Genomic DNA, 18052 nt, shown 5'->3' with positions numbered 1-18052 from the left:
TGCCTTATTCCATATGTCAATGTATATAGCTTTTAGGACAAGGACGTGACCTATGCAATGACAGTTTCCTTCTGTAAAGGAAATCAGTTAAATTATGTAAGTTATTTTCATGTATGTCAAGCTGATATGCCCTCTATTAAACTTTCACTGCCTTTTTTAATTGTATTTTTTAGTCAAAATCATTCTGCAAAACAAATTAATTGTTAAAAGCTTTGTTCCATTTGAGCTATAGCTTCTTCAAGGCTTTTGTTATTAAAAAATGGCTATTGCTCAAGACTTAATCTAAGTGTTTTACAGCTCAGTTCTCAGATCTGTTTTGCTTGTCTGCATTTGATTACTATGGCTTTATAATATAAAAGTATTCCTAAATTAGAATTGCTAACACCCTCATTATTTTCAGTCCTTTAAAAATTTTGTAGGATTGCTTTGTCACTATCTAGAAACCCTTGCTGAAACAGCTCATTTGGAAAAGACTTCGTATGGGTGGGACAGTGAGTTGTTCAGAAACTGAATCAAAGTTTCCCTGCTGAATTAATTTACTTGTGCTTCTTTTTTTAATTTTTTTTTTAAAAGGCAGATTGAATATTTGTACCACTCAAAGTGCTGCTGTTATTCTCAGCTCTAGCTCCAACAGGGCTGGCATTTAGTCTCTAGCGGGAGAGGGTTAAGAGGAGAAAGTCTTGCTGTGACTTGAAAAACTTTGATCTGAGAAGGTGAGTCTACAAATTGCCCTTAGTATCTCCAATTCCAGTGAAGAGTTGCTGAAGTTTAGTTTTAAGTAAGTTTCAGTTGGGTGCTAGAAACTTCAGAGTATTCTATTTCAATGTACAGAACAAACCTGCTACCGGCTCACTTTCACTGTACAAACTGGCAGCATGTGGAAAAGTGGCCTAAGGTGCAAGTGCTGGTACGAGTCTGACTCAAACCTTTAAGGGCCAGACAGTGTGTATTTGTGACTTGGTGCAGTGCTCTTGGAGTGCTGAGAATGCACAGAGACAGCACTGCTGAACCTGCCATCTGAAATGTAATGGTACAGTTTTGAATATGAAGTCCCAAAACATGGTGTTGCTTAGGACTGTATGAGAGTAAACAGGAGCAGTAAAGTTACTGAAGACACACTGAGATGTTAAAGGAATTCCAGGAAGCATTTTTTCCTTTTATAAGCTTAGGCAGTCAGTTTACCCTAAACTAGAAGTAGTAGTTGAAACACATATGGCAGGTTCAAGCCTGCAAAGTCAGAGGCACCTTATATGATATGGCAGGTCCTCTGAACAAGGCAATAGCTTAAGTCATGTTTTCCTGTTGAAATGTAGCCCAGAAGTTAAAAAGCTTTACCTAATAGACCATTAGGTAAAAATAATCCCTATAAACTACTTTCCAGACACGTTGATTAGAATAAAGGGAATTTTTTTAACTTGTTACTAAGCTTCAGGCTCCTTACAAAATAATTAACATTCCATAGTTACCTACCTAAAAATTAAATAACTCTGGAGCTCTCATTAAAAGAACCTATAAACCCACACAGAGACTGAGATTTGCTAAGCACCAAGTTACAGGTGAACAAGACACACTTAACTGTTCACAATGAAATTTCTTTATACAAGATGTTACAACTCTTTGGGATTTCTGGGGATGATTTTAATGTTCTTCTGGTAGGTGGAGGGTTTTGTTTCTTGAGGAGGGTTGGGTTTGAATTTTTTTTTCTTTTTTTTTTCACTTTTCAAGTAGTTGATTTATTGGCAGCTGTTGCAGTAACTTTACAGTACCATGATCTTCTGGACTGCTCTCATCACTGCTTTCAGTGGCATCCTCTGGAGTGCTCACGCTGTCCTCCTCAGAGTCTTCCTTGCTTTGTGCTAGACTGGAAACATTTTTCAGGATTATAAAAGCAAAATAACTTATAATAAGAAAAACTAGTATTTAAATTAAATTTCATTACCCTGGGGAACTGACTGGCCTGTTGGGATTAGAATACTCTTTTCCTGAGTCAACATCAAATGGATCTGCAAAAAGGAAGAAAAACTGCACATGATGAAAAAGGCATATTTTAATCATCTGCCCTCATTTTCGCAGAAAATTACTGGTAGGGAGGGGAAGGCCTAGGAAGTCTGGTTCAGTCTTTCTGTTAAGTTTACCATAGTTGTTTGATCAGAAACCAGGGGAGGTGGGGAAGAGAGGGGAGGTGGCTTAGATAGCTGGGGAGAACTTACCACAGAAAAGTCAAGCAAGGCATGATAGCTGAAGTCCATCCAGAAAGTGCCTAGATTCAAGTGTGCTTTATTTGGCATAGTCGTGTTGCCCCTTAAGAACTGGCTTGAGTTTAATGTAACTAGTTAGGTTTCCACCAAGAAACAGGATGGTTTCATTTCATCACGTTCCAGTGCGTAATGGCAAAGAGATCAAAGTTCAGAGCAATTTAAGGCTGTTGACTGTCTCCTTACAGTATGAGCCCCTGGCCTGTTTTATGGGGCTTAACCACTGAGACAGGAAAATGTTAATTAGGAGCATTTCTTTTCATATGTTCTTGATTATTTGATTTGTCTTTCTTTGTGCTGTCTTGAATAAGACCAAGCAGTCACTTGTGAATATAGCTTGAAATACTGGGATTCCAATAACTTTCTGGAAGAATTTGGGAATAAACTACTTGTATTTATTACAGATGATTTTAATTATCTTGATAAGTCTGATTTGAAACACCTTGATTGGGGACTATATAAATATGTTCACTGAAGGTCTTTCTTAGGTTTATGTGTAATTAATTTGCTGTCAGACTGTATGGTTGTATTTTTATTATAGTTCCTTCTCAATTACTAGTCTTTTTACTCATATTCAGCTTTTAACATCTGTGGATAAAATGAGAATGCATCATATTTTCTTTTTGCTCCTTAGTTTTCCAGTATCCTTACTTGTATCAGGGTAGCTGCTTCACAGTTCGGCTGGAAAAGCACTACTCTATGAATTAAGTCGCTTTAGTCATTTTCATCTATTCTAGTTGAAAAAAAATGGGTAAAGTTTCTTATAAGAAGAATACACAGTATAAGGATAGAAGAACACATCTCAACAAAGCACTTATCTTCCACCTTGCCAATATTTTCACGAGATCAAAGGAAAAGACTGTAAGGAAACTAGTTAGGAAAAAGGGGTGTGTGGTGTCCCTGTGTTTTTTTCCTTACCTACGTCTTCATCGTTTGTTTCTTGGACAGTAGCTAAAAAGTCCTTCTCAATGCTTAGCACGTCATCCTGGCAATGACAGGCAGCATATTTTTCCAAGAGATTTTTGTTCAAGTCAATAAATGCCTTACCCCATTTAAATTTCCTCAGAAGAATGGTGGCTAGGTCTGGGAATCCTAAAATAGAAAATATGTGATCAGTTTTCCAGTGTAAGATTTCACTCAGCCTACAGGTTTCTAAGTTCCATACATAGACCTATGTATCACTAAAATAGTGAGATGTTTGCCAGCATTTTTTTCAGCATTAGGGGATTAAGACTTTGAAAATATTTGTAATCTTTTTAAAATTTCAGTTTAACTTGAAATATCTAACTGAATCCAAGAAGAGTTCATACCCTTTTAGTGAGTGTTACATAAAAATACTTTGTACAGGTAATGAATGATTCAAGCTCTAGGTCCCACAGTCCTTCAGCACAAGAGCATTTGTACATACAGTATTTTCAGAAAATAATATTTGTCTGCAGTGTGGGAGAGTACTTCTCTTCAGTTGTCAAGGTTCTGCGGTGAGTTTGCAAAACATCACAAGAAGGGGCAAATTCTTTTGTTCTTACCCAGAACCCGCCCTGTTAACAGACAGCTGCTACCTCTCACTAAGGCAAAGGTGCCTAAGGATTCATATTCTGTCTTCTCTGTCTTTTTTTTAACAGTTTTTCTAACATTACGCACCATCCAGACAAAAACAGGATTTAGTTTATGTGTCCTGTTTAGTAGCTGACACGAATACTCCACAGGTACCCCAATGCAAGTACTTGGAAGAAAGCTAGACAATCTGATCCCAAACTCAGCAAACTGATAACCAGTGGGACAGCATTACAGTTTATTTTATTGCAGATCATCTCTTCTGATTTATTAAGGATGTAAGAATTGCTGGCAACAAACCGAGCCTACCAACAATGCAAAACGCTGCAGCAAAAGCTTCCACGCAGGACAGCTTGCACGGCCGACCATAGTTTACAGGATTTGCAGCCACCAAGTAAGGCAGCAACCGAGGATGATTCCCCCTCATTCTCTTAAAGGGAGTTTCTTCTAATTTGGCCCATGAGCAATCTATGACTGCAATTCCACTCTGAGCAATGACATGCCTGAAAAAAAGAAACATTACTGTATTTGAAAAATTGTCACCATTATATTGATCATAGAATCATAGAATCAGCTGGGTTGGAAAGGACCTCTGAGATCATCAAGTCCAACTCTTGATCCACTACCGCCGTGGTTACTAGACCATGGCACTAAGTGCCACATCCAGTCTCTTTTTAAAAATCTCCAGGGATGGAGAATCCACCACTTCCCTGGGCAGCCCATTCCAATGCCCGATTACCCTCTCTGTAAAGAATTTCTTCCTAATATCCAACCTAAACCTCCCCTGGCAGAGCTAAGGCCATGCCCTCTTGTCTTACTGATCGCTGCCTGGGAGAAGAGACCAACCCCCACCTGGCTACAACCTCCTGTCAGGGAGAGGTAGAGAGTGATGAGGTCTCCCCTGAGCCTCCTCCTCTCCAGACTAAACAACCCCAGATGAAGTGAGAATTCCAACTGCCACTTTATATCAGCAACAAATTTGCATACAACCCCCGCTTGTGTCAATCATAACCTAAAACAGAGAATAGAGAAAGAGAGAATGAGAAAGAGTTATAACATGGGTTTCCTTCAAACATGCATATGGTAAAGAATGTTTATCCATGTTTCAAGCTGAAATGTGAAAGATTCTAGGTTTAAAAATGTGACAGACAAGTATGGTTAATAGTAACGTTCACAGTCATAACGTACACCAAAATTCAGATTGAGGTTCTCCGCTAGCTTCTAAAGAGAAATCTTTTCTCTGAGGAAATACATCTTTATAAAAATTCTGCAGGCACATTTGAAGAAAATTCTCATTTCCCTCAAAAAGTTTTCTAGTTAATGCATTGTGCTGCCTAGCTGAAGTACTTAAATATGACATCATAAAGATACAGCAGCTATAGGCCCATGCTCTGAACAAATTAACCTACGAGGTGTACCTTGATTTCTCATTGGGATCTACAGAAGCTTTTCTCAGCTGATACCAGCTATTGTAAAAGTGTTAACCTGATTTGATGAAATGGCTCTATTTCTCGTGTTCATGCATCAGGGCAATGTCACGGGAAGGTCAAATCTATTCTGTATCAGAGTTTTGGCCATGAATCAGTGGTTAAAACGTTCTCCCTAATACAGCATCAGGACGGTATTTGAACCAAGAGCTTTCCCTCACAGCCCGCGCCAGCAGGCACCAGGGCCTCACCTGTCAGCGGGAGAGACGTACTCCGTGGCCAGCGGACTGAGGACGACGCCCGGGAACCTCTGGCGAAGGCGCAGGGTTCGGAGTAACCCTTTCCGGGCCAGTTTTCTCCCGGTGCATTTCTTGGGATCGCAGTGTCCGAGCTCCCACATGGCAAGGGGGCAGGGGAACTTGGCCTCCAGGCCGCCTCCGGCCGCGGCCCCCTCGCCCTCCAGGCAAGCTGAAAACAGCGGGCACACATCAGCGTCCAGCGGCCGCACGGCCCAGTCCTGCCGGACCCGCCGGCCCAGACCCGCGTCCCGCGGCGCCCCACGCACCTCTCAGCGCAGCCTCCGCGTCCGCCGCGAAGGTGTCGAGGCTGCGAGCCCCGCGCCGGCCCCCGCGCCGGCTCCGCACCATGGCCGCGCTGGGCGGAGCGGCCGCCCCGCGGCCCCCGCGCTTCCGCTTCCCGCGGAAAGGGCGATGGCGGCCCGGCTGCTGCTGGCGGCGCTGGGCGCGGCGCTGGGTGAGGCGGGGGCCGCGGCGGGAGCGGGCGCCGCGGGTCGGTCCGTGCGCCGCGGCCAACGGCTCTCTGCTCGCAGGTCTCTTCGCCTCGGCGGGGAAGATGAAGATCGTGGAGGAGCCCAACACGTTCGGGTACGTGCCCGCCCGCTCCCTGTGCCCCGCGATCCACTCGCACTCGGCGGGCTTGAGCCCGTCTGCCGCTCCGGCCGCTCCAGCCCGTCCCTTCCTCCGGGGATGGGGCGCCGGGCCGGGTCAGGGGCCGTCGGTGTTGGGACACACACAGGTAGGGGAGGATATATCCACGGCCAGATGCGTAACAGCCTTAAACGTTTAACTTTCCTTCTTTTGAAAGGTTGAATAACCCATTCTTGCCTCAGACAAATAGGCTCCAGCCAAAGATGTCCCCGTCTGCAGTATCAGGTATATGCAAGCGTTACCTTTTTTTTTGTACGGTTTTCATAATTTAGCAACAGTTGTTTGCAATGCAAATTGTCTACTTTGACTTTATGCAGCCACAACCTAATTTTGCGTGTCATTCTGTAAGCATCACGGAAAATAAGCATGGCAAATATATTTTATTGTGCTTCTGAAGGGTTGAAACCTAGGTTAACCTCATTGGTGTTCCATGTCTGTAGTGGGTTGACCCTGGTCTGGATACCAGGTACCCACTAAAGCCGCTCTCGCTCTCCTTCTGCAAGTGGACAGAGGAGAGAGAAAAAAAAACCAAACAGCTAAGGATTCATGACTTGAGATAACAGCTGGGAGAGGTCAGTTACTAATTACCTTCACGGGCAAAACAGACTCAAAGTGGGGATAGTACTTACATTTATTACTAACAGGATAAGAGCCAAAGAGTGACAAAATAAAACAGTCTTAAAAACACCTTCCCCCCACCCATCCTTCCTTCCACGTTCTCCCTCCTCCCCCCAGCGGTGCAGGGGGACGGAAGGAATGGGGATTGCAGTCAGTTGTTATTTCTGCAGCTGCTCAGAGAGAGGAGTCCTTCCCCTGCTCCCGTGGATCCCTCCCACGGGAGACAGTCCTTGATGGACCTCTCCAGCGTGAGTCCACCCCTCGGGCAGCAGTTCTTCCCATACTGCCCGTGGGTCACTCCTCCATGGGGTGCAGTCCTTCATGAATGAGCTGTACCCACGTGGGTCCCCCACAGGGGCCACGAGTCCTACCAGGGAAAATCCTGCTCCAGTGTGGGCTTCCCTCTCCAGGGGCTGCAGGTCTCCGGCAGGACTCTGCTCCATCCTGAGCCTCCCACGGGGTCATAGCCTCTTTCATGTATCCACCTGCTCCAGCATGGACTCCTCCGTGGGCTGCAGGTGGGTCTCTGCATCCTGATGGTCCTCCATGGCCTGCAGGGGCACAGCTGCTTCACCATGGGCTGCACCACGGGCTGCAGGAGCCACAGCTCTGGCACCTGGAGCACCTCCTCCCCCTCCTTCTGCACTGACCTTGGTGTCTACATTGTTATTCCCATGTTCTCACTCTGCTCTTCCCTGGCTGGAATTTTCTTCCGCGCAACAATCTTCTGTTCTTAAATATGTTATCACAGAGGCGTTGCTATTACTCCTAATTGGCTCAGCCCTGACCAGCGGCAGGAAGTCGGTCCTGGAGCCGGCTGGCATTGGCTCCAGGGGACAGGGGAAGCTTCTAACAGTTTCTAATAGAAGCCACCCCTGTAGCCCCCCCAGCTACCAAAACCCAGCCACAGAAACCCACTACAATGTCCCGGTGCTGTTTGGACTGCTTTTGTCACAATACTATCCATACATTTTACTCTCTTTCTTTGAGCCAGTCACAAATCTTTCTACCCCATGGTAAAAACTGTTTTCTTCTTGAAACAATCTGACATCCTCGAGATTGTCATATAAAAGTCATTTCATCATACAATAGCACTTAATACCAAAAAATGGTTATAAAAAAAAGTCCTAAGAGTAGTCTTGGAACCTATCACAGAGGCTTAGTTTCACACACAACATGGGTGCTGTGATATAAATACACCACTTAAGCAAAATAAACAGGAATATAAAAAAATCTAGCCCATATATGAGGGAGAGCAGATAAATACTGAAGGCAAAGACTAAGCAAAAGTGAATAACTCTAATCTCTCTGCTAATCTTACGCACAGACTTGAACCTTGTTCAAATTCAGTAAAGGCATTTTGGTATGGTGACACTGAATGTGATTATGCTTAGTGTTTCTTTGTCATGTTTTATGCACCCAAATCAAGTTTATAAATTCTGCGTGTGTAGTGTGTGAAAAGTGAAATAGTTAGGAATGGGATTAGTAACAGAATGCTGAATGGAAAGGTGGCAAAAGTAGCAGGAAAAAAAAAATTAAGGACAGCATGCTAGAAATCCTTCTTTCTTTGTTGTGGGAACTTATGGGTAACCAAAAATTGGGAGTGTGTACGGAACAGGAATCCAGGGCATGGAACCCTGTCTTGCACAATTATTTCTTTAGCATAGAAACCTTACCTGTTCTTTTACAAGACAGCTGGTGGAATAGTTCCTGTAATTTCTCTTCTAGAGCATCTGCCCAGGAAATGGAGGCATGAGTTTAATGCATTCCTCAGGGACATTCACATTTGCAGAGCATCCTAATCACTGAGGCACAGATTTCATGTAGCAAAGGGACAAACCCTTTGGCCAAGCCTATGTGCAGAATGAAATGCAAGATCACACAGTCAGAAAGCACACTTGGGAAAGAAAACCTACTCATATCCCAGTGGTTAAGCTATTCTGAATGGCATGATTCTGGTGGTCTGACTGTTGTTTGTAGGATTGCTTGGCTAGATCTTTCGAAAAAGGACCTAGGCAATCCTGACAGTTGGGAATTAGAATCCAGGATGGGGGTTTATTTTATATGCTTTGAAATCTTTCTTCTTCTTTCCTCATAAATATTTAATAATTCCAAGCAAAAATTCTATAAACAAGGGACACTGAAATACTCCTCTAGCACATAGTTCAGAACTTTTGACCCTCTTTTTACTGACCTGTCTTGGATTCCTTTGATAGAAAGGCTGGAACAGTCAATTCTACAAGAGTAGAATTGCAGCTGCTGACCTGTCTGACAGCAAAAGGTTTATCTTGTTGAGTACTATCTGGATCAGACCATGAAGGCAAACTGTGAAAAGGAATATCCAGTTTCAGAATCTCAGGGAAACTTAAATATGCAGCGCTGTCAACAAATGGGCTTTACTTGAGGATTTTGGATGGCTCTGGGGACAGACAGCTCCCAAACAAGAATTTTAGTGATTTCAGTGTTAGATTTTGGAAAGATCTGCACTGATGATTCCTTTTATGGACCTTGCCTCCAAATATTTGTTTTTACATGGGTTTCTTGTTTTTGTTGTAGACAGAGGCTTATCTATTTCACTGAGTATTGAAGATGAAAAATGTTAAAGATTATGATGGAAACCAGTATAGGGCTAGTGGGAACTTACAGTAATACATAAGGAGGATAAGAATTTCCTTATATATAGCAGAGACCTAAATTTGTCACATATTCCTTGCAGTTTTGTCACCACAGTAACTTTCTTAAATTTAACCAAAACATTATTCTTCCTTTATGTCATTTTGTGGTGTTTTTAGGCCCTGCACATCTCTTTGGGCTTGCTGGCAAGTGTTTCAGTTTTGTGGAATCCACGTGAGTAATGGATTTGGGTCTTTGTTTACTTACTAGGAATTTACTAGTTTTCCATTTCAGTCTGAAACATTTCTTATTTTCTTTTTCTTTTCTTTTAAGGTACAAGTATGAGTTTTGTCCTTTCCATAATGTCACTCAGCATGAGCAGACTTTTCGATGGAATGCCTATAGTGGGATTTTAGGGTGAGGCATTTAGATCTTTAAGTTTTACCTATGATGTTAGCAGGCCATTTTATAGATTGTAAAAAGGAGGCAGTTTTAACATGAAGATTCTTCTATGGGTTAACTTAGGTCATTATAGTTCCCAAGGCAATATGCGTAAAGATATCCTGTCTTGAAAAATTCAGATATTTTTTTTTTGGTTGATAAATACTAACCTCCTATTTTAGTTGGAGACTGATTAATAACCAGTGCCAACTGCAAGTGTGATATGTTCACATGAGAGATTTAATAATGTATAACTATAGCTTATATTTACAGAGATTTCATAACTGTTAACTATTTTCAGTTTGAGTTAAATACAAAAATTACAAAATGAAAAGAGTGCTTTATGCCTAGTGGTTGTATTAATCATTTAATGAAATGTTATAAAAGACTCAGTGTAGATCCCCAAAAAAATTCCCATATTTAAAGACCCCAGATCATATAACTCCCAAATCATGAGACTTAAAATAAATTTAATTCTAAACCAGAGCACTGCTTTTCTAAATATTTTGCATATAGATGTCTTTTCTCTGTGTGCAAAATGGTGAGCCAGTATGTGAGGAAAATGGTCTATCAGCATGCTGCGGGTATCATTTGCTTTAGGACTAGCAGAACTAGAGTAGATTTTTAGGTGCTCTCACCAGCACTAAAAATCCTGCAAACAGTCTGAATTGCACAGTGCACTTAGCATCATGGAATTTTTTGTGGGATTGATCTGTAAGTGATATTTTACTGGATTTAAACACAGATTTTAAGTGCAAATGGTTTGCAAACTGAAAGCTGATCCAAAACTGTGCTCTCAAAAGTGATACTGACATGCCCTATACAGCAGCTTGGATAACAAACTATGCTGCATGTAAGGTGTTGGCTGTAAGAAGTGGAAATACTCAGACAACAAAAATGATTTATGTACACTTGAATTAAACATGGTATAAGGTATTCCTGGTTTTATTCCCGAGTGCTCAAGTTTTTCTTTCCGGTAACTTTAATAGAGTGTCCTGCTTTTTCAGAATCTGGCATGAATGGGAAATTAACAACTACACATTTGTTGGAATGTGGATGAGGGAAGGAGACTCATGTGAAACTAAGACCAGACAAACAAAGGTATAATAACCTAGGCTATGCTAATTCAGACAGCATGACTACACATACACTTGTGACACTCTACAAACTGAAACATTCCTACCCTGAAAAAGTCCTTATTTTAGCTATGATAGAAAAAGATGAATTCCTGTAGGAGCTATGTGAATGGATGGAGGAGGGAATCTAGATTCAGGATGAAATTTTGAAGAAGTGTACTTACATGTTCTTGATAGAGTGGAATATTCTAATTACTACTGTAGAAATATACTTGTAATTTGTGTCAGGAAAAATAAAGAAAAAGAGCTGTTGGTTGAATTCAAGCTACCAGCCTATTGTACTAAGAACATCCATAAAAAAGGAGGGAAAAGAATTAGGCAGTTAACAGTAGCATACCCAGAAGTTAAGTACGATGTTAAAAGAAGCACCAAGGGCATTTCAAGAAGGACATTGAGGTGATGGAGTGTGTCCAGAGAGGGCAACGGAGGTGGGGAAGGGTCTGGTGCACAAATCTGACAAGGAGAGGTGTCAACCAGCACCCTCAGGTCCTTTTCCACCAGGCAGCTTTCCAGCTATTCTTGCCCAAGCCTAGAGCAGTGTGGGGTGGTTGTGACCCAAGTGCATGACCCTGCATTTTGCCTTGTTGAATCTCTTGTGATTGGCTGCCAACTTGGCTGCCAAGGTGAAAATATTCTGTACTGTAGTGGAGGTGCCTTTATCTCCCATAGGGGCTGCAGAAAAAAATTAATATTCTTGTATGACCTTTGATATTGTGATTGAAATCTTTCACAGGCATTTTGTTTTGACAGACGGAAAACACTGGTGCTACAAATGTAATGAAAATAGTTTTATACAGTCTACATGCGTCTTGTACTCTTTGTTTAGCACATTGGTCAGAAATAAAATTTAAGCAAACTGTGCTTACATCAGATGAGGCTCTAAAGGATGTCCTTTTCCCCCTCCTTTTTACTCTCATTCTTGCTGGAAATATGGTGCTCGGGAGTTGAAGGAACAATGGTAGGTGGGGGAATCATTTCCTATTAGAGGAAGCAGTGTTCACATTTGATAAAATAATTTGACAATGTGCTTGCTATGATTCTTTTTCTGTGGAAAAATGAAAAAGGACTGGAAGCTTTGACATTACGGTATGTATAGAAATGCATCCACTAGCATTGGAACACAGCAAATTGATCATCAATGCTGGTCCTGTTTCATGTGGACCTTTTTTGCTCATCTTTGTTTTTACTGATGTTTAGGTTCATCTTGTTTGTGGAAAGAGCAATAAATTGGCTTATGTGTCTGAGCCAAGTACTTGTGTTTACTCTCTGACATTTGAGACTCCTCTTGTGTGCCATCCCCACTCTCTTTTAGGTAAGATTTAGAAAATCGTTTGTGGAGCAGTTGGCATATTACACTATAACCTCAGAGTGTACATTTTTAGGTTCTTCAAGTTTGTACCTTGATATAAATGAGTATTACATGTAACATATAATACAAAGTGTATTTTAAATCCTAGTCATTAGAACACAGATATTTCTCAAATAAATTGTCACTGCTGATATAGACCCAGTGAAGGAATTTTTTTTTCTTGGACTGGTTGTAGGAATCAGCCCTGTAGTATCTGCTCATGTTACAAAAAGGCAGAGCTCAGAATCACACTGAGCAAATAAATGTGAGGCCTTGCAGCTGGAAATAAGAGAAAAATTTCTGGTCAGAGGCATTTTCCAGAAAGTTTAAATGTGTGAAGTGCAATTTAAGTTTAACCCCAGCTCTTGAAAGTAGTGGAGACTATGTACTGTATGGAAACACTGAGTTCTTAGAACAAATATGCTTGCATGCTACTAGAGGGGGAATTAACTAATGCAGGACAGTGCTGTTGGTTTTTACATGGTTTGCCTTCCATTTTTCAGTTTATCCAACTCTGCCTGAAGCACTGCAAAGGAAGTGGGATGAAGCAGAGCAGCTTCTGTATGATGAACTAATAACTGACCAGGTTTATTAACTTTTTCCAACTCTGTTCAGTGAAAAAAACAATTACTGTCAATAGCCAAACCTGGCTTCTGCAGTTTCTCCTTTTGGAGCAGATGCATTTATTCTGCAGTCGGCAAATAATAATTTTATGTTCTGTAACTGCTGTGTGAACTGGTAATTGTAATGTTTTCTACAATGAAGCTTGAGGACTTGGAATGGCTATTGCAAATTACAAGCAGAGATCAGAGTTGAGTGGATTGATCTACTGTCTTTTGAAAACTTTCTTTTTTAGGGTTACAAAAAAATACTGAAAGAGATTTTTGAGGAAGCAGGACTTCTAAAAGCAACAGAAGAAAAAGAAGCTGAGAAACAGAGTAAGAAAATAAGTCTGGAATTCAAAACAGTGGAAAAGTGCAGTAAGGTATAGAGAAAAATATTTACAATATTAAATTTGTGGAATTAAACTGCCACCTTTTTACTGTATCACAGTATCGGCATGAGAGCATTATGTAAATGCTCTTTGGATTCAGCTGAAATCTGTCATGGGATTATCTTTTCTGTTTTCAATATGTAACACTGCATAGAGTGTGAGCTGATATCTTTATTCTAGCCCTTAAGTCAAAACCGAACCAGTACAAATGAATGCCCAGTAAGAAGATGGTGGGTATGTAGGACTTAGGGTATGCACCTGGGTTACCAACACCTGATAGGTACTCTTTCTGGGGAATACCAGTCTGGAAATAGGAAGGAATTAACAGTGCAAATAAATGTGTAACCAACCTTGAGTATGCTGGTGCTTCTCTCTGTGGATAATTACCCACACTTGTGTCAGGACACATTGGCTGTAACACAAGCAAAAGGCAGAATGACCTATGCTGTGTCCATTTCTGAAGGACTTCTGTGTGTGTGAACAGTTCTGCAACAGAATTGGAATAGGGAAAACAGAGGTAGAAGGGGTGCTCACTCTAAAAGAGTGCAAGCTGAACATCAAAAAAAGAGCACAGAAGGGAATTAATTATAATGCAGAGAAGAAGTTGTCATTTTATTTGAAAAATGTAGCAAAGACAAAACACCAAATAGCTATTAATATATAGTCAGACAGACTGTGGTTAACCTGAATATACATATATAAAGATCACTGTTTTGAACTCATACGAGCTCTCTCGTTAACAATACAGTACTTAATAATTTGTACTTCTTTTTCTGGGTTCATCATAGCTTAATTGACATTAAATTGGCTGTTTTGGCTGTTTTGGTAACCACAGAATTTTAAATAGTTACTCTTTTGCTCTGTCTTTATTCATGTAAACACCAAAAGACAGCAAAAAATTGGGGCTTCTCTTGAGATTTCAGGTATATGGTTTGAGTGTCAAAACTACTAAGCAATCCCTCTCTCTGCAAGTTAACAGAAACTGCTGAAAGCAAGAACATGAAGTTACTAGGTCAAGAGTTGAGGAGGCGACAAATTTCCAGACTGTAGCATTATGATACAATAAAATAAGGCCAGTCCTGAAGAAAACTTAAGAATGCAATTTTGTTCTATGATAAAATGCTACTTAGAGGACAGATTCAAAATAGTTACAGAAAGCACTCCTAATTTTTACACTCAGGCTTGAGAAAAGCTGGCTCCTGTTTTGGCAACATAGACATGTATCTTCTAAAATTTGCACCTTGTTCTTGGAGTAAGCAGTTTATCTTTATGATCTTTTAAGTGAAAAGCTGTAACAGCTTTGCACAGACCCGTTATGTTTTATAAACTCCCATTTTAGATATGCATTTGGAAAGTGAGAGAACCACTTTAAATGTATTTTCTTTTTTAGGAATACAAGCAACTTTCTGAAGAAATAAAAAAACTTAAAGTTTTATTAGATCAGCATGGTATTGCATACAAAGCAAATTCTGGTGAGTTTTTTTGGTATTGTTCTTTTTTATTGTTGTCTATTCAGAATGTGAATACCCCAATGCTGTTTTCAGTTATAGCAACATTTAAATAATCTGGCATATATGAAGGAAAAATTCAGTAGACAAAGTATCTAATAAGTACTTAGGTTTTGATTCCTGTGCAAGAGGACTTATTTTGTCCCCCAGAAAATCTGTTGATGACTTGAAATTCTAGCTTTATAGAAAAATGCTGACTGCCATTGTAATTGAAGTTTGTCTCTAGTCCTTAATGTGCCAAATTAAAAGGAAATCAATGTTACAGCATTGATAGCATAAAAGTGTCTTTTAAGTAATTCCACTTTCTGTATGTTAACCACAAGGTCTGACTTCTTCTATAACAGAAGTTATAGAAGAAATGTTCTCTGTATCTGTTTGAATTGTTTCTTTCCTTTACTAAGTCACCTGTTTCTTTTTCCCTCTCTTTGACTTCTGTTAGGTAAGTATCATATCACATGCAGTTTTTAAAAGGAAAGACTAGTTCTGGCTATGAAGTAGTAAGACTAATCTGGATTAATTCCAGACAAGTCAGTTTTTTTGGCTTTGTTGTTGGGGTTTGTGGATTGTTTTTTGTGGGCTTTTTTGTTTGCTTGTTTCCTCTCCCTCATTTCTTCCAGGCCATCATGCCCTTTATTACATGAACTGTTTGTCAAAGGAGAATTTAATTTCCTGGAAAATAAATAGATATAGATATATTTACACTTTTTATGTTCAGAATTGAAGAAAACAAAGCACTGTTGAGCTAATTAAAGTAGCTTAGAATTAGTGACATACTTTTTTTCTTTTTGCTTTGAGAAACTTTCTTACCTGTTTTTTTTAAATTGATGACTTTCTTTTCTAGGAAAAAATCATAATAAATTTTTTTAAAAACATTTTATCTTCCCATATAAACTATTAACTATGTAACTTGCACAGTATTTCTGTGTGTTTGGTAGTTCTATTAATTATTGCAGTAGTTTTTTTAATTATTGCAAATTAGAACTGTATAGTCAAAAGCAGAATTCAGTTTACTCTAGATGACTTATTTCAAAACTGTTTAGTTAATTCTATGACAAAAATGTTTTGGTGTTTAAAAGCAAAAATAACTGATGTCTTAAACTAAATTTTACAGCTGAAAATACCAGTGTTGAATATGTAAGTCACAAACTGGCAACTGCAGTGACAACAGTTCTTAATGGGTCAAAGGATGAGCACCTGCATGGCGACACAGGAATTTGGAACTACACTGGATGAAGAAACTTGGGTGGTTCATATGGAATGTCAATTAAATTGAACACGTATCATGCCACTGAAATGATTTATCTTCTTGCAAGTATTTTTGACTTTATGAATTTCTGCCCTAAAGCAAGGGAAATGTGAGGGCTGACCATTATGAGAACAGCTGGCTAGTTTCTGAGAACATTTGTGAAACTTTCTTTGCTAAGACTGGTGTTTGGCAGAGGTTTACAGATTCTGTGTGTCCAATCCTAGCCTTTTTTTTATTGATTAAGTGTGGTAACAGGTGGTGTAAATAGAAAACAGCTCAAGACCAGTGCTGTTAGATGTTGTATGAAAGGTAATAAATACAATGTTAAGAACATGTTATTTCATCTGTATGCTAAAATGTTTTCTGCAGAAAAGGAAACGTTTTCTGTCACAGCAGTGCTTAACACCACCCACCCACATTCAAAGGTCGATGTCATCTTTAGCTATCAGGTTAAATGAAAGCCGTTCGGGATCTGACTGAAACGTGCAATCAAATCAGTGAATTGTTATAAAAGCATAGTTGTGGTAACCTGGCAATTCTCTGTATGTAATACGGAATAAAGTGGACTCCGCGACCACCAGCTGCGGAACCACCACTGCCCTAGACGATGGACGGCGAGAGCGCCGTCCGCGCTCGCTTTGGCTCCTCCTCCTGCGCAGTTCGTGATCCCGTCACGGCTGCGGGAGCCTTCGCGCCTCCCCTTCCGAGCGGCGCGGGGCGGTGCGGGATGATCTGGGCGCTTGGCCGCTGGCGGTGAGGAGCGGGGCCGGGGCCGAGCCGGGCCGGGGCCGCTGGCGGTGAGGAGCGGGGCCGGGGCCGGGGCCGGGGCTGAGCCGGGCCGGGGCCGCTGGCGGGGAGGGCTGGGCCGGGCCGGGCCTCTGCCCGTGCTCCCCGCGCCGCTCATGCGTGTCTTTACAGGGCGCGGCGGCCCCCGCGCCTGCCCGAGCCCTGGAAGGGACTCGCACGACGGCGGGACCCGGAGGGTGCGGCGGGCGCGGATCCGGAGAGCGGGGTGCCCATTCCCTTCTCCAGCAGCAAGGCCAGTCCGCGGGTGTGGAGCGTCAGCCGGTCCATGGGGAGCGACCACGAGAGACCGTGGCTGAAGGTGTTGCCTTTCAGTGTGCTGTGCACGGGGCTGTTGCTCTGGTGTGTGTTCAGGGAAAAAACGGAGATTGATGAGCGATTGGAAGCGGTTTTCTCCGGCGAGATCGTGGACTCTTTAGATATGGCCCAAGAAAGCAATGCTCCCTTGCAGCTGCCGAAGGAGCAATGAGGACGAGAGTGCGGCTACAGTGAAGGAGCTGCCAAAAGTTTGCTGGCATTCACCTGGTTAAAAACTGTACCTACTCATTAATGGAAAAAAACCTTGTTTTTTTGAGTCTTTCGGCAGCCTTATCTTGCAAACTTGATTTCTTCATGATGTTTTCTGTGCTGGTCTTACCTTAATAATTTACTTTGGTAGCAAAAGGCGCAGTTTCTTTCTGGATTGCACGGTAGGGATGAACAAGACGTATTGCAATTCAACTTGAATTTTAGTATGTTTTATATAACCCATCACTTTTCCATGGATCATTTTTCTTAGATGCTAGGTGTATTAAAAAATATGAAATCTGAATGTCTTTAAAATTACTGCTGAAGGTGACCTTCATTTGACATTTTGGTAGTCACAGAGTACGTTCAATTTATATTGCAGACCAGTTGTAAATGTAGTCATTAATATGTGATTGTGGTCTGATTTTTTTTTTTTAATTCTGCTAAATAACGTAGAAATTACCTTCACGGGTTCGTGCTTTTGGGACTAGAACTTTTTAGGCTTGGCTGATTAAAGTGGTCATTACTGGTAGGAGAGCATTTTGCAGAGAATCAAAATGATTGGCTTGCATTATATTGGGGAGGAAACCCCTGGTTTTTCCTTTTCTCGCCCGCCCGCCACGTTCCGCTCCGCTCCACTCCGCCCCCGGCTCC

The 18052-nt window shown here is 41.3% G+C and overlaps 3 protein-coding genes across 4 annotated transcripts; 2 read left to right on the top strand and 1 right to left on the bottom strand.

Moving 5' to 3' along the window:
- Positions 1-1571: 1571 nt before the first annotated feature.
- TSR3 (TSR3 ribosome maturation factor) lies at positions 1572-5927 on the bottom strand. Its single transcript, XM_051790752.1, has 6 exons — positions 5802-5927; positions 5488-5704; positions 4119-4312; positions 3174-3347; positions 1940-2003; positions 1572-1861 (listed from the first exon to the last, which is right to left on the bottom strand). Exons 1-6 carry the CDS (start codon positions 5881-5883, stop codon positions 1714-1716), a joined length of 879 nt encoding a protein of 292 aa, XP_051646712.1. The 5' UTR covers positions 5884-5927; the 3' UTR covers positions 1572-1713.
- GNPTG (N-acetylglucosamine-1-phosphate transferase subunit gamma) lies at positions 5867-16425 on the top strand. 2 transcript variants are annotated; one of them, XM_051787137.1, is made up of 11 exons: positions 5913-5989; positions 6066-6120; positions 6341-6408; positions 9594-9648; positions 9748-9831; positions 10863-10956; positions 12189-12303; positions 12843-12925; positions 13196-13324; positions 14724-14805; positions 15953-16425. In XM_051787137.1, the coding sequence occupies exons 1-11, from the start codon at positions 5947-5949 to the stop codon at positions 16072-16074; spliced, it is 930 nt and encodes a 309-aa protein (XP_051643097.1). In that variant the 5' UTR covers positions 5913-5946; the 3' UTR covers positions 16075-16425. The 2 variants fall into 2 exon arrangements, with proteins under 2 accessions (XP_051643002.1, XP_051643097.1); XM_051787042.1 differs by having other exon boundaries at positions 5867-6120.
- Positions 16426-16679: 254 nt separating this feature from the next.
- On the top strand, positions 16680-17935 carry LOC127472896 (protein CCSMST1). The gene is made up of 2 exons (XM_051791836.1): positions 16680-16840; positions 17006-17935. The coding sequence occupies exons 1-2, from the start codon at positions 16695-16697 to the stop codon at positions 17358-17360; spliced, it is 501 nt and encodes a 166-aa protein (XP_051647796.1). The 5' UTR covers positions 16680-16694; the 3' UTR covers positions 17361-17935.
- Positions 17936-18052: the final 117 nt, after the last annotated feature.

This window comes from Manacus candei, unplaced genomic scaffold, assembly GCF_025592945.1.
Source record: "Manacus candei isolate 608988 ecotype Guabito, Panama unplaced genomic scaffold, ASM2559294v1 h1tg000002l, whole genome shotgun sequence".
In the NCBI taxonomy this organism is placed as follows: domain Eukaryota; kingdom Metazoa; phylum Chordata; class Aves; order Passeriformes; family Pipridae; genus Manacus; species Manacus candei.
Note: the sequence above shows the minus strand (reverse complement) of the source record. Positions and strands in the feature narration are given on the sequence as shown.